The 12,999-nt window shown below is 41.4% G+C and overlaps 1 protein-coding gene across 2 annotated transcripts; it reads left to right on the forward strand.

Annotated features, from left to right (window-relative positions):
* The first annotated feature begins 1,730 nt into the window (after window positions 1–1,730).
* On the forward strand, window positions 1,731–8,970 carry LOC119481894 (keratin, type II cytoskeletal 8-like). Of its 2 annotated transcripts, none has more exons than XM_037759243.1 (9): window positions 1,731–2,254; window positions 3,908–4,116; window positions 5,154–5,214; window positions 5,362–5,457; window positions 5,578–5,742; window positions 5,864–5,989; window positions 6,129–6,349; window positions 6,464–6,504; window positions 8,064–8,970. In XM_037759243.1, the coding sequence occupies exons 1-9, from the start codon at window positions 1,808–1,810 to the stop codon at window positions 8,414–8,416; spliced, it is 1,719 nt and encodes a 572-aa protein (XP_037615171.1). In that variant the 5' UTR covers window positions 1,731–1,807; the 3' UTR covers window positions 8,417–8,970. The 2 variants fall into 2 exon arrangements, with proteins under 2 accessions (XP_037615171.1, XP_037615249.1); XM_037759321.1 differs by having other exon boundaries at window positions 8,067–8,970.
* Window positions 8,971–12,999: the final 4,029 nt, after the last annotated feature.

Raw genomic sequence — 12,999 nt, forward strand, 5'->3', positions numbered from 1 at the left:
GGTTGACTTGTACATATATGGTTGCCTCCAAGTTTAGCACAGCAGCTCCATTGTGAAGAGTCACGTCACTGTTTGAGAGCAGCCAAGCAAAACATGCATTTTTCTGATTTGTCCAAAGCCTGAAAGTCCCTCTCAGGTTGTTAAGATGCACTTTCCACAACATGTGCCGCCTTTGCTGGTGAAGTTTTTTCATAACCGCATAAAACCTTGAGAACAAAGGGAGGGGAGCAAAGGGTTTATTCTGGTGAAAATTAGGCAACTTTCATGAGAAAAGATCATGAGTCATAAATCTGCCCATGCAGTGACAAATGAATCATGATTTCCACAGTATGAGATCTTGGTTGGGGGTTCATGTTTCAAATAAACTGTCATGAAATGACACCATCAAAAATGTGGTTTGATATTCAATATGTGCAACCATGGAAACAGAGATACACAAAAACACTATCTACTCTATCTATCTATCTACCTATCTACCTATCTATCTATCTATCTATCTATCTATCTATCTATCTATCTATCTATCCTTTTGAGAAATTCATTGCGTTTCAAACACTGGACCAGGACCAGGACCAGGACCAGGACCAGGACCAGGACCAGGACCGGGGTCTAAATTACAGTAAGTTTCAGGGATAATTTACGGGGCAATTCACAGGTCTTTAGACCGCGTCGGAAACACAGACAACAGTGGGCTGAAGGAACCTTTTAGTTCCTTGAAAAGTAGTTCCCGGGACTAAAAGGGAACTTTTGGTGGGAATCCGGCTTTAGTATTTTTTATGGTGTGTTTTTATGGGTGGGGAAACCTCTTGAAGACTAAGGTGGGGTTCATAGTAAAAGAAAAAGACAACCTCTGTTTGCTCTTTTCCTGGCTGATACGGAAGGAATGTTCACTAATAGTCCCTGTTTGTGTGTGTGTGTGGATGGGCATCGTCTGGTTTGGATCATTGATCACAGCTGATAATGGAAACCTCCTGCATGCTGCACCTTATAACTGTCCAACATGCAGTGCATTTTAAACACAGGCTTTTACTTTGAGGTTTCCGATGGTACTACCTGTAAAAGTCGACTTACCTTTCTTTGCTATTTCCATATTTTTTTCATGCAAGAATTTGTTGCAACACGCCTAACCAAAAACCGTTGGATCACACATATATAATATAGTGGAACATATTCAGTGAGTTAATCAGGTTCTCCCACAATTATGAGACATACAGTTCCAGCCCGCAAGCACATAAAGCACATCACACTGGATGCCCACAATTTACTCCGCAATATGTCACATCCATGAGAACTGTTGTAAAGTAGCAGAGAGAGGTCATAAAAATGATGTGCCTGTTCATTATACCCGAGGTTTGACTTTATATTGTGGTGTTGCATGTGTGTCTGTGTGTGCAGATGGTACAACAAAGATGTCTTTTTGAAATACAGTATAATTTTATGGATGTTTTTTTTTTTTACTGTAAAGCAATGTAATGTTTTAAGCTTTGGAAAATGCCATTTCATAAGTAAAAAAGGTCTTCCAGTGTTTCTGCAGTAGTTTTATAGAAACTGGCACAGCGACTATTATGTAATCCCTGTGCGCTCTCCAGCACGCTGTAAATGTGTAACACAATGTGATTTTCTTCCCTGACATTCCCTCATCCTTCACCCCCCTCCTGCTGAGGATACCAGCCAATCGCACCTCAGCATGGTCCCTCCCCTGCTCTGATAAATAGGGACCAGGGAGCGTCTATCTGCCTGACTCTCCTTGCCTCAGCAGAGTCTCTCCTCTCACACCTCCTCAGCACTACAGACACCCTCTGTAACCATGTCTGTCAGAACCATGAAGACCACCAACTACTCCTCCTCCTCCAGGGGCCCATCCCAGAGCTTCAGCAGCCGCTCCTTCTCCGGCTACGGTGGGCAGAGTGTGGGCAGTGGCGGGCAGAGCTACGCTGTCCGCAGCTCCTATGGGGGAGTGGGCAGCAGTGGTGCTGCTATGGGCGCTGGGGGGTTTAAAATGGGTGGTGGGTACATGGCTGGAGGGTCTGCACAGAGAGGAGGTGGAGGAGAGTTTGGCTATTTGGGCTTTGGTGGAGGTATGGGAGGTGGCATGGCCAATGGTATGGTGGCCCCCATCACAGCTGTGACCGTGAACAAGAGCCTGCTGGCCCCCCTGAACCTGGAGATTGACCCCAACATCCACATTGTCCGCACCGAGGAGAAGGAGCAGATCAAGACCCTGAACAACCGCTTTGCTTCCTTCATTGACAAGGTCAGTCAACTCAAGACTGAGATGAGATATTAAAGCTATTAAAGCATCATTTAAGTTTTATGATAAAAAAAAAATACATGGTGAAATTTGCAACAATAGCAACAAACAGCACATACAGTATTGTTGCTTTATCGGTTTCTGTTGCTAAAGTTGTGTTGGTTCCATGACTGTTGGGATATTAAATTCCACACAGAGTAGTAATATAAGCCAGGAACCTCAGAGGAAATTAGTGTATTGCAAGCCAAAATAGCCCAAGGTGAAAAAGATCTAATTTCAAAATGGAAATCATCCTTGAGACCATGTAGTTCCCAAACTGAGGGGCGTGACCCCTAAGGGGGGCTCAGAGTTATAAAAGAGGGGCGTGGCAGGGCTAAAATATCAATAATGCATGTCTGCACTGGAATTTGTATCTACAAAAGGGGGGGCCCTGCAGAAAAGGTTTGGGAACCACTGCTTGAGACAATCCCTGTAAAAACTGTATATATAACTGCTAAAAGCCACGCTGGGGAGGATAAAGGCTGTTTGGAGTTATGGCTTGGCTTCCTCACATGTTTCCACTCTTAGGTGAGATCATAGTGCTCAGATAAGAGGATCAACCTGAATAAAGAGTACAGCCCACAGGACTGCGATGAAAAGCAGAACACATTGTGCTTGAAGGGGTGCATCCCAGTGTGAACAAAAAAGAGATTGAGTGGTTATGAAAGTAGATAAGGTGCGAGGTGTTCTCTTGCATTTTTTGATTTTGCAAAATCTCATGTGTTGTGTTATTTTCAAATTAAGTTTCCTGAACAATCACAGCCTTCACAAACACTTGCAGAAGTATAAAGAGCGGACACGGTCGAGGAAAGCTTTGCATGAGACAAGCTTGTTAAATACTAAGTGGAGTAGTATCAGAGCAATACCCACTTTATGAGGCTGTATAATAGCTAATAAAGCAATTTTCTTGACAGTAGTATGAATCACTGTTATGCACCCACGATCAAAAAGAGATTACAGGAGCGGCTATCTTATCAGACGGAAGCTTGCCCTGTACTTCACCTGACATGGATCCGATTCTCACCCATTGTGACATTCTTGTTCAAGGAGGCACACTGGAGCAATGTAGGATACGAGTTAAGCTGTGAATCAATCCTGCCGAGACCAATTCTTCAGATCGTAAAACAAAGCTCGCATACCATCGTGATATGGCACACATACACTCAGAGCTGTGTGTCTCTCATCGTGTTTGCAGAGTGGTAGCAGCCGGACCCCACCCAGGGTCAGGGCGCTCAATAGGAGAGTTGTAAAGGGGAACTTGGGAAACAGTGCCTCTTTGTGTTGAAATGTGGCACTAGGGGTGAGAAGTGAGGAGTGAGGAGTAATTGATGTGACATTTAGAGGTGGGAGAAGCTCAATTAGTCATTTTTTTTTCAGTCGATCTTCATGCGGTTCTTTGTCCAGCAGCAAACAAAGTGAATCCATTCATGTTGTTTGAGTCACGCCCACCTTCCCTTCTTTACATTCTTTCTCTGTCCACACTGACCACCCTCCCCATACATTATAGAGACGTGTTTTCTTTTGCCATGACAAAACAAGGAGTGTAGTATCATCTTCCCATTGTTTTACGGTCATTTCTGTATTTCTTGATCATTCGTTTACTTTGTGCGTCTGCAGGTACGCTTCCTAGAGCAGCAGAACAAAATGCTCGAGACCAAGTGGAAACTTGTGCAGGAACAGACCTCGTCTCGCTCCAACATCGACGGCATGTTCGAAGCCTACATTGGTAACTTGCGTAAGCAGCTAGACAGCTTGGGCAATGAAAAAGTCAAACTTGAGTCCGACCTGAGAAACATGACGGGCCTGATCGAGGACTTCAAAACCAAGTGAGTGGAGAAGAGGATTTCAACCTTCAGTGATACCCATAACTCAATATTTGACAATGGATCAAATGACTACTTGTACATTAGAGGAGTTGCTGCCGTTCCCCTCAGCTCTATAGGTCATTTTGATGTCTGTCAGCTCAACTGTACAGTTTTGGTTCACTCTCACAGCTCTCATTTCTGTCACAGCAGGCAGATGTTTTCAACAAACAGCTGTCTGTACATTCACTTAAATCTCAGTTTACCTTCCACTGACAGAAATCTGTCCTTTAGATGCAGATTGCTGCGGAGGAAATCACATCTACATAATTACATTTTTCTTTTAAAGCTGCACTAATCGAAACAATTTGTTATAGTAGTAGCAATGAAAAAAAAATGAATACATGTAATGTGAAAGGTGTACCTCTCAGCTCCACAGAGCATTTTAACGTATTTCAGTTTGCTTTGATTGTACGACGTGCAACTTTACTGTTTTACTTCACGCTCATCGCCCTCAGCAGCATTGTTTTCAGCAGCAGCAGGCAGCTTTCAGCAAAAACGCTATAAAAACTCACTGGACGCAACCTGCCCAACACCAAACAGCACACAAAGTTTGCGACTAGCTGGTGAAAATAGTGGAACATTTAGCAGCTAAAGAGCCAGATATTTGCCCCAGGAGTTAGCATAGACCATAAAAGATAAAAGGAGTGTGATTATTGGACTTATGTGGCCAGAAACATGACAATAAATGTTGTTCCATATCTGCTATATGTGTAAATATACAACTGTTTGCTCTCATGCCTACCATATCAGCTTAAAAGGTGATGATCTATCAGTGTAGTATTTACAGCTTGTTTCTGCTGCCCCCAAGTGACAAAAAATATTATTGCAGGTTTTAGTAAATGTCAATTTTGATTGTTTTCACTGTGTGTATACGTCCTGCATGTGGATTAGATGAAATTGAAAAGATTAAAATATTTTTTGTAAAGAATTATAATTAATTATGATTTATAGGGTGTATATACATCTTAAAATTATCTTTTTTTTTTTTTTTTTTTCAGATATGAGGATGAGATCAACAAGCGCAATGATTGTGAGAACAACTTTGTCCTCATAAAGAAGGTCTGTTTAGGTTTTCTAACATATTCCACATCTTGAAACTATAATAAGCCTTCGAGCAGAACGAGCCCACACAATGGTCATTTGTACCTGCAGGGCCGGGGCTGCATGCAACGATGTGTATTCTCAATGTTGTCTTCTCCCGCGCAGGACACTGACGCCTCCTACATGCTCAAATTGGAGCTGGAAGCCAAACTGGATGGGCTCTCTGATGAGATTGAGTTCCTGAAGCAGATCTATGATGCAGTAATGACCTTATTTCACTTTTCAGTATAGCTATAGGTCACGTTAAAACAAAGAGCATTTTCAAAATGTTTCTCCATGCCCATGTCTTCTCTGCTTATGTTCATGTATTATCCTGTGTAGGAAATCCGTGAGCTGCAGGGCCAGATCAAGGACACATCTGTCGTGGTTGAGATGGACAACAGTCGTAACCTGGACATGGACGCCATTGTTGCTGAAGTGCGTGCCCAGTACGAAGATATCGCCAACCGTAACACAGCCGAGGCCGAGTCATGGTATCAGAATAAGGTGAGACCACTACGTGCCAAAAAAAAACACATCAACAACACCCGGTGTTACTCTGACAACTAAAATATACCTGGATTTTGCGTTTTGATGTGTCAGTCTGACTTGTCCCTGTCTGTATCAGTATGCAGAGATGCAGCAGTCTGCAAGTAGAAATGGTGACGACCTGAAGTCAACCAAGACTGAGATCTCCGACATGAACCGCATGATAATGAGGCTCCAGTCTGAAATTGAAAAGGTTAAAGCACAGGTGAGAATTACAGATTTCAGTTCTGTATGTTTCGACATATTTTACTGTAATGGAAATTCAGGAAAGTGTTAGTAGCACATGGCTATTAAGACTATAGGATGTTTGTGCGACACTTTCACTCTTTGCTTTTTTTCTTTAGCGAAACAATTTGGAAGCTCAGATCGCAGAGTCAGAGGAGCGCGGCGAGATCGCAGTACAAGACGCCAAACTCCGCATCAGAGACCTGCAGGAAGCTCTCCAGAGAGCCAAGCAGGACATGGCCCTCCAAGTCCGCCAGTACCAGGAACTGATGAATACGAAGCTGGCTCTGGACATTGAGATCGCCACCTACAGGAAGCTGCTGGAAGGAGAGGAATACAGGTAAGATGTTGCCGTGACAGCACCGCCCTGTGGAGGTGATGAGAAATTCTTTTGCAGGAATATCATTGCGTATATCTCATGGTATTCTGCTTGCTCCTGTCTTTTTCTCTACAGGCTAGCAACTGGAATCAAGACCAATATATCCAAGGGAACTTGTAAGTTCTTGTTCCACATTGGTACAAACATTTTAAGTGTTTCCCTGTTGATTTTTCTATATACAAAAATGAGGAGACAAAAAATAATCACATTTATGTACAATAAGTCTAACAGGATCATTCCTGTTCAGGGTCTCTGAGCAACAAAATAATTAATGTCATAAGATATGATGAATACACTATCAACTCTAACAACCAGTTGACACAGACGCACTGCATGAAGGGAATCTGCAGTTTTTATTCATTGCTTCGATGCATTGTCAGAAACAGAAACCAGGTTTTGAGACAAGGCAACACAAATAGCAAAACTGGGTTTCCATTTGCAAAACACCAAATGCATGCTCCAAAACGCATTACATTCTCAAAACTCTTCATGCAATCATCAAAATTACATCAAGTTATCCACATCACATATATGATATTATCTCTGGTCAGACAACTTTCTTCATTGTTTATGTAACAAATCCAACCAATGACTGCAGTGATGCTATCATAGGTGGCATGTTGGGCTGTCAAAGTTAACGCAAAATTCATTTTAATGCCACCAATTTCGTTAATGCATTAATGCAATTGATCTTCTGGAGGTTGTACCAACGATGTCATACTAGCTTGTCGCGAAGGGGGCTAAATAACGATCCAGACTTACACAAAATTTTGGCAAGGAAAAACTGTCATGGCTATTTTCGAAGGGGTCCCTTGACCTTTGACCTCAAGATATGTGAATGAAAATGGGTTCTATGGGTACCCACGAGTCTCCCCTTTACAGACATGCCCACTTTATGATAATCACATGCAGTTTGAGGCAAGTCATAGTCAAGTCAGCACACTGACATACTGACAGCTGTTGTTGCCTGTTAGGCTGCAGTTTGCTATGTTATGATTTGAGCATATATTGTTTTTATTACTTGTGAGGGTTTCTGAACAATATTTGTCATTGTTTTGTGTTGTTACATGATTTCCAATAATAAATATATACATACATTTGCATAAAGCAGCATATTTGCCCACTCCCATGTTGAGGAGATTATAAAATATTTGACAAATCTCCCTTTAAGGTACATTTTGAACAGATAAAAAATGTGCTATTAATTTACAATTAATCACGATTAATCATGGACAATCATACGATTAATCGTGATTAAATATTTTAATCCATTGACAGCCTTTCTCTTAAGATTTCCGCGCCTTTCAACCACACATCACTTCATCACACCTGCAAACCTGCTCTCTGTCTCCGCACTTCTGTTAAATGTTCGGCAAACCAGATTTTCTATATGATGAGTGTGTGAAAAGTAAAGAGAACTGCATTTGCTGTCATAGATGACAATTAAATGCAAGTTAATTTGGATAGACTTAAATCACATTCAACATCTTTTAGGCCCACATCAGCTACGGAGATCTCTAAGAAGACGAGTAAACACTCCTACGAAGCCTTTGCAGACACAAAAAGATATTCCAATCATTCTAAACACATGTACATCCAAATGTCTCCTCTTTTACCACCCTTTACCCCACTACTGTATGCCCGTGTTAATGATTGCCTTTTACTTCTGAATTAGCAGCTGGGAAATACAATGCCTACGGCCTGGAGAGCTCCCGAACCCCGTCCTACGTCAGCTGCTCCTTCGGTGGAATGAAGGCCAGCAGCGGTACTGTCGGTGACTTCGATGGAGCAACAGTGAAGAACACCACAATCATCAAGACAGAAACCCTTGTGGTCAAGACCGAGGAGACGATGGAGGAGATGAAAGAGGAGGAGAAGGAGGAGGAGAAGGTGGAGGAGATTGAGGAGGAGAAAGAGGAGCAGCAGCAGGTAGAAATCGAGGAGCCAGCTGCTGAGGAGGAGCATGGGGAGCAGGAGCAGGTGGAGGTGGAGGCTGAAGCTGTGGCTGAAGCTGTGGCTGAGGAGTGATGTGTTTGTTCCTGTTCTGTCAGATTTATGATTTTGGTCTTGGAAGTTAAGAAAAAGCACACTGACTCTGCTTTATTATCCACTTCTTTAATGATTCCCTCACCAAGGTGCCTTCACCACATACTGTTTCCACTGTAAAGAGGTGTAAACACAACTTTCCTTCTTTAATAAAGAGGTGCTAATGGATGAGTCTTCATGGGTTCTTTACTGTCAACTGTAGTCTGTGTCACTGCCCGTGGTTCAGAGGTCACTGCACCACACTTGTCTAGCCAGCAGGTGGCACTATTGTATGTGTTTTCCTCTGCTGCACTGTCTTGTCGTTTTGACCTAAAGCACTGCTGTTACATCATGTGTACTGCTGTTAGGAGTAAATTGGGGAATATAAACCATCGCCATGTGAAACTCCTTATGCTAAACCTGCTGTACTTTAAGTAAGATGAAAGCCTGTCACAAAAGTCTTCATGATTTCTGCTTAAAAAAACCTGTTTTGGTGTGCTACCATTGGCAACGCCTGGAGTCCTGTTTGCTCGACAATAAATCTTCTTCAAACAGTATTTTACATGGTGTTCTGTTGTGTTGTGTTGGATTGTAAGGTTCCATATGTGTTTTATGTAGTTGCGCTGCAGTGAAAAACATTTTTTTTTACAATTGTTAACATCCTTTTGTCCAATATGAGGTCACATCTTCAAAACTATAAAGACAATTAACACAACATCGGTCTGTTGTGGACCAGACGATTACGTAAGAGAAACATTTAAGAACACAAAGAAAGACAGTGTTGGGAAAACATTTGTAATCCTCCTGGAGGGACTTGCTATGCTGCTGTGTCAACACACACACGCACACACACGCACACACACGCACACACACACTTTGCGTGCTTTGTACTGTTAACAGTTCAATGAAGAAACTTACATGATATACTGGGCATTTCTCTGACTAGTATCAGCCTGCCTCCGTCCGGGTACACGTTAATTACAGGTGTTTCTCTTTAACAAAATGATTGGAAGGTCATGCATTCCTATAAGCAAATGTCATGTTACCTAACTGTAAAAAAAAAATATGAATCTAAAGGTTTCACAAAACAAACGGATCCAACATGCAGTTTAATTCAAATACGCCAAGAGCTGTATCGATGAATACAACATGGTAATTCATGCAAAAGCTAATATGTGAGAGTGAACTGAAGTAACATATGTCATTTATCTGAGATATTTTTCTCTTTCACTAGATGATTACCTATGAGACCTTTTCAGCTTTACAGGAACAAGTTTGAACATGAATTATGGGTGGTGATGCCACACCCAAGGCTATACAACCTCTCACGAAGTTTAAGACTGAAAACTGCACAAATCCCACAATACCACCCACCGCTCATCGCAGTTAACAGAACTCTACACAGACCGGAGCGTTTTCAGGTTAGAAGGCTTGACTAGTTCATTGTATTAATAGGATAATACAGAGAGCAGTCGGTACACACAAATATGTTCACAGCAGTAGCTGCAACAGCTTGAATGAGAACTCCACCTCTGGTCTTGTCGTGCTTAAAATATTCTGCTCAGAACACAAATTGTGCCTGTATGAAAAGCTGTGTTGATTTACCTTTAAAGGATTAGAGCATCTATTTGCATCAGAGCTGGAAGAAGGACTCCTATTATTTACTAGGCTAAAAGCAATATCACTGTGTTAAAAAACAACCAAATATAGAAACGCTGCAAGTTGCACAGAGCACAATCGAAATGAGTTACAAAGCAGTTTAATTCACTTAAAGGAAATAAGATAAGTTTTGTCTTAGTTTAAATATTATGATTGCATGATTCAGATATTATATACCATTATTTGAACTGATAAACCTGTAATCAGCAAAAGATAGATACTAGTGGGCAGATTAACAGCGAATACCAACAATAATATCTGAATCGTGCAATCAGAATGTTTAAAACTTTGTCAACTTCAGTAACCTCATGAGCCACAAACCATCACAAGCTGGCAACAAATACCAGGTGTGTCTGGGCGTGTTCACTTTAGTGCTCCCTAAAACATCTGTGGTTTTCTGTAGAGTTATGCGCGACTCGCAGCTTTCCCATATTTAGTTTTCTAATTGTGTAACATGTTTTTTCATTTGCTTGTGTTTTCTTGAAGGTATTCTATGTAGGCTAACCGTTGTCGGTTGCTGCTTGTAAACACATGGCATTTAAAGTTGGCCCCTCCTCCGATGGATCAACAAGCGAGCAAGGGAGAGATAGCAGCGATGGTCAAGCGAGCTATAGAGTGAATGAAGAGAGGGAACGGCGTTTATGAGAACAAAGCAGTGAATCAGGGGAATAAAACGTTATTGCTGAAACCCAGAAACATCCTGAACACAGTAAAATAATAAGAAAAGAGAAAACACAGACAGAGGGCAGGGTGTCTGCAGATATAGACACCTCCACACACTTTTAGTGGGGCATAAGTGATGATTGGGAGGATCATTTTTGTATCAGTATATATGTTGGTTTTTTTTTTTAATTCCTGCATGTTATACCTTTAAGTTGCAGTGTGTTGAGCTTAGATTCATTAGCTTGTTAGATTAGATAAGAATGAATAGGACCACCAGAAATTTGTCTGTTAAATATGAGGTTAGCTAGCTAGTGTATCCTAGCCCAGTCGCACTAAATGGTGTGTGAATGATGCGGTAATTTGCAAGTCATTTCACATGCAATAAGAATGCCATTCTTGCTTTTGGCTTATCAGGATTTTGTTATCTTTGGACAGAGCCAGACTAGCTGTTTCCTAAGAATGGTATCTTCTCATCATCTAACTTTACCAGAGAACAACTAAGCTTGTTGACCAAAACTCTTGCTTTAAGGCAGTAAAGGTAACTATAGGTATCAAAAGTAGAAGATTAGTAGATTTTAATGTCGAAGCTGCTGCATCTAAGCCGTCATATACTGCTGATAATTTTACAGTGCATCATATTTTATCATGTTTTCTGTGTGTAAAAGTTGTAACTGTGAAGTAACTACAGCTATTAGATAAATGTAAGAGCTAAATGCACAAGCACAAACTCAAAATAGTCAAGGAAAGTGCCTTTAAATTCTACAACTAAAAAGTATCTGGTAGCCATTGTTCAGATTGCACTTTTGACTAATTTTGTGTCGCCAACTTGCACAATCCTAATCAAACTGTGAGCCTCTCCAAACTGCTACCCCACATGGTCAGCTGATGAACAGTACAGATGCTTTCATAGTAGGCCTAATGACATTGTGGTCAAAGGTTATAAAATGCATGACTGCAATCAGTGTCCACAGAATCTGTTTACAGTTGATGATGGTCAGTACAAATGAAAACATATTGACACTCTCTGTATTGCATTGTTTGGCATGAGGCGTAACATATATCTTACCCTGTAACTCATTTAATCATGCTCCATGTCTTACTTTGTCTTATTATCTAACCATGTTAGTGATTGAGGCCTGAACCTTTGAGTGTCTTTAGGGGGCCGGTCTGATTGTTTGCCCTGCAGAGGAATCTGCTCTGACAGCCTCTTCTAAACAGACATACTGTTCTGTAACGCATACTTATCTACTCTGCTGCAGCTGCTGGTGCTTCTGCAAGTAGGTCTGCTATTTACAGTAGATGCAAACCACTTGCTGGATCCAGAATCTCATTCATTCATTCATGCATTCATTCATTAAAAACATTCAATAACAGTTCACAGTCCAATCGGCCCATATAGGAGGCATGGTACAACTCTACTCTACTCTACAGATGACAATGAAGCCTCCTCCTCTCTGCACTCCTCCTGTGCACTAATGCACACTGTTCTTGTTGGAGCAGGCCGATTGTCCATGCCATAGGCCGCACTAAACCTGTCAATGGCCAACCGATGTTTGCTGTTTCCCACCCTATCCAAATCTACTCTTGTGAATTAAACCTTTGTTGTAGTTGCACGTACATTACCAAAACAGAAGTTCTAACAAATAAACACTGAAACAACATGCAGATTTACCAGATAAGTAAGTGCGAGGTATGGGGTGAGGCAAAATGGGAACATTGAGAGAAACTTGGCTGCTTTACTCTGATTGATTGACAAGCAGCCCACATTCCTCAGCCTAACTTGGGGTTAACAGCTTGTCATGTAGTCACAGGTTCCAGTTTTAAGTTTATGTTATGTAATCTGTACAATCCGCCTCTGTACAGTATGTTAGAATCCAGAGTGAACCCGTCCACACCTCAGAGAGAAAAGAAAATCAAGTGAGGGCTTTTCTCTCTTCTTTATCAAACCGCCTGCAGGTAAATGTTGTACCACTGCACAACTGTACCACTGTTCTCTTTTTGAGAACATTATCTTGACAGTGCATACAAGTTTTCATGCACGTCATAGCAGCATATGTAATCCAACACACAAACATGCAGTCAGTGTATGATTACCGAAAGACCAAACAGGTGAGTATGAGCACCTGAGTTGGCAATGAGACAGTCCATGAGCTTATCAAAGAAAATCTTTTGTCTCAGTGAGACGCATTAAAATGTCTGACACAAACTTTGGCATGCTAGTATGCTATCAAATGTGAAATTTGTTTTGATTCACTTGTATAATG

This window comes from Sebastes umbrosus, chromosome 1 (assembly GCF_015220745.1).
Source record: "Sebastes umbrosus isolate fSebUmb1 chromosome 1, fSebUmb1.pri, whole genome shotgun sequence".
Classification (NCBI taxonomy): Eukaryota; Metazoa; Chordata; class Actinopteri; order Perciformes; family Sebastidae; genus Sebastes; species Sebastes umbrosus.

Bases quoted from the DNA above. Each gene is read 5' to 3' on its own strand.
- LOC119481894 (XM_037759243.1), top strand. From the start codon at position 1,808: ATGTCTGTCAGAACCATGAAGACCACCAACTACTCCTCCTCCTCCAGG. The intron at 5,990-6,128 runs GTGAGAATTACA...TTTTTTCTTTAG, and splicing joins TTGAAAAGGTTAAAGCACAG to CGAAACAATTTGGAAGCTCA. The intron at 6,505-8,063 runs GTAAGTTCTTGT...CTTCTGAATTAG, and splicing joins CAATATATCCAAGGGAACTT to CAGCTGGGAAATACAATGCC.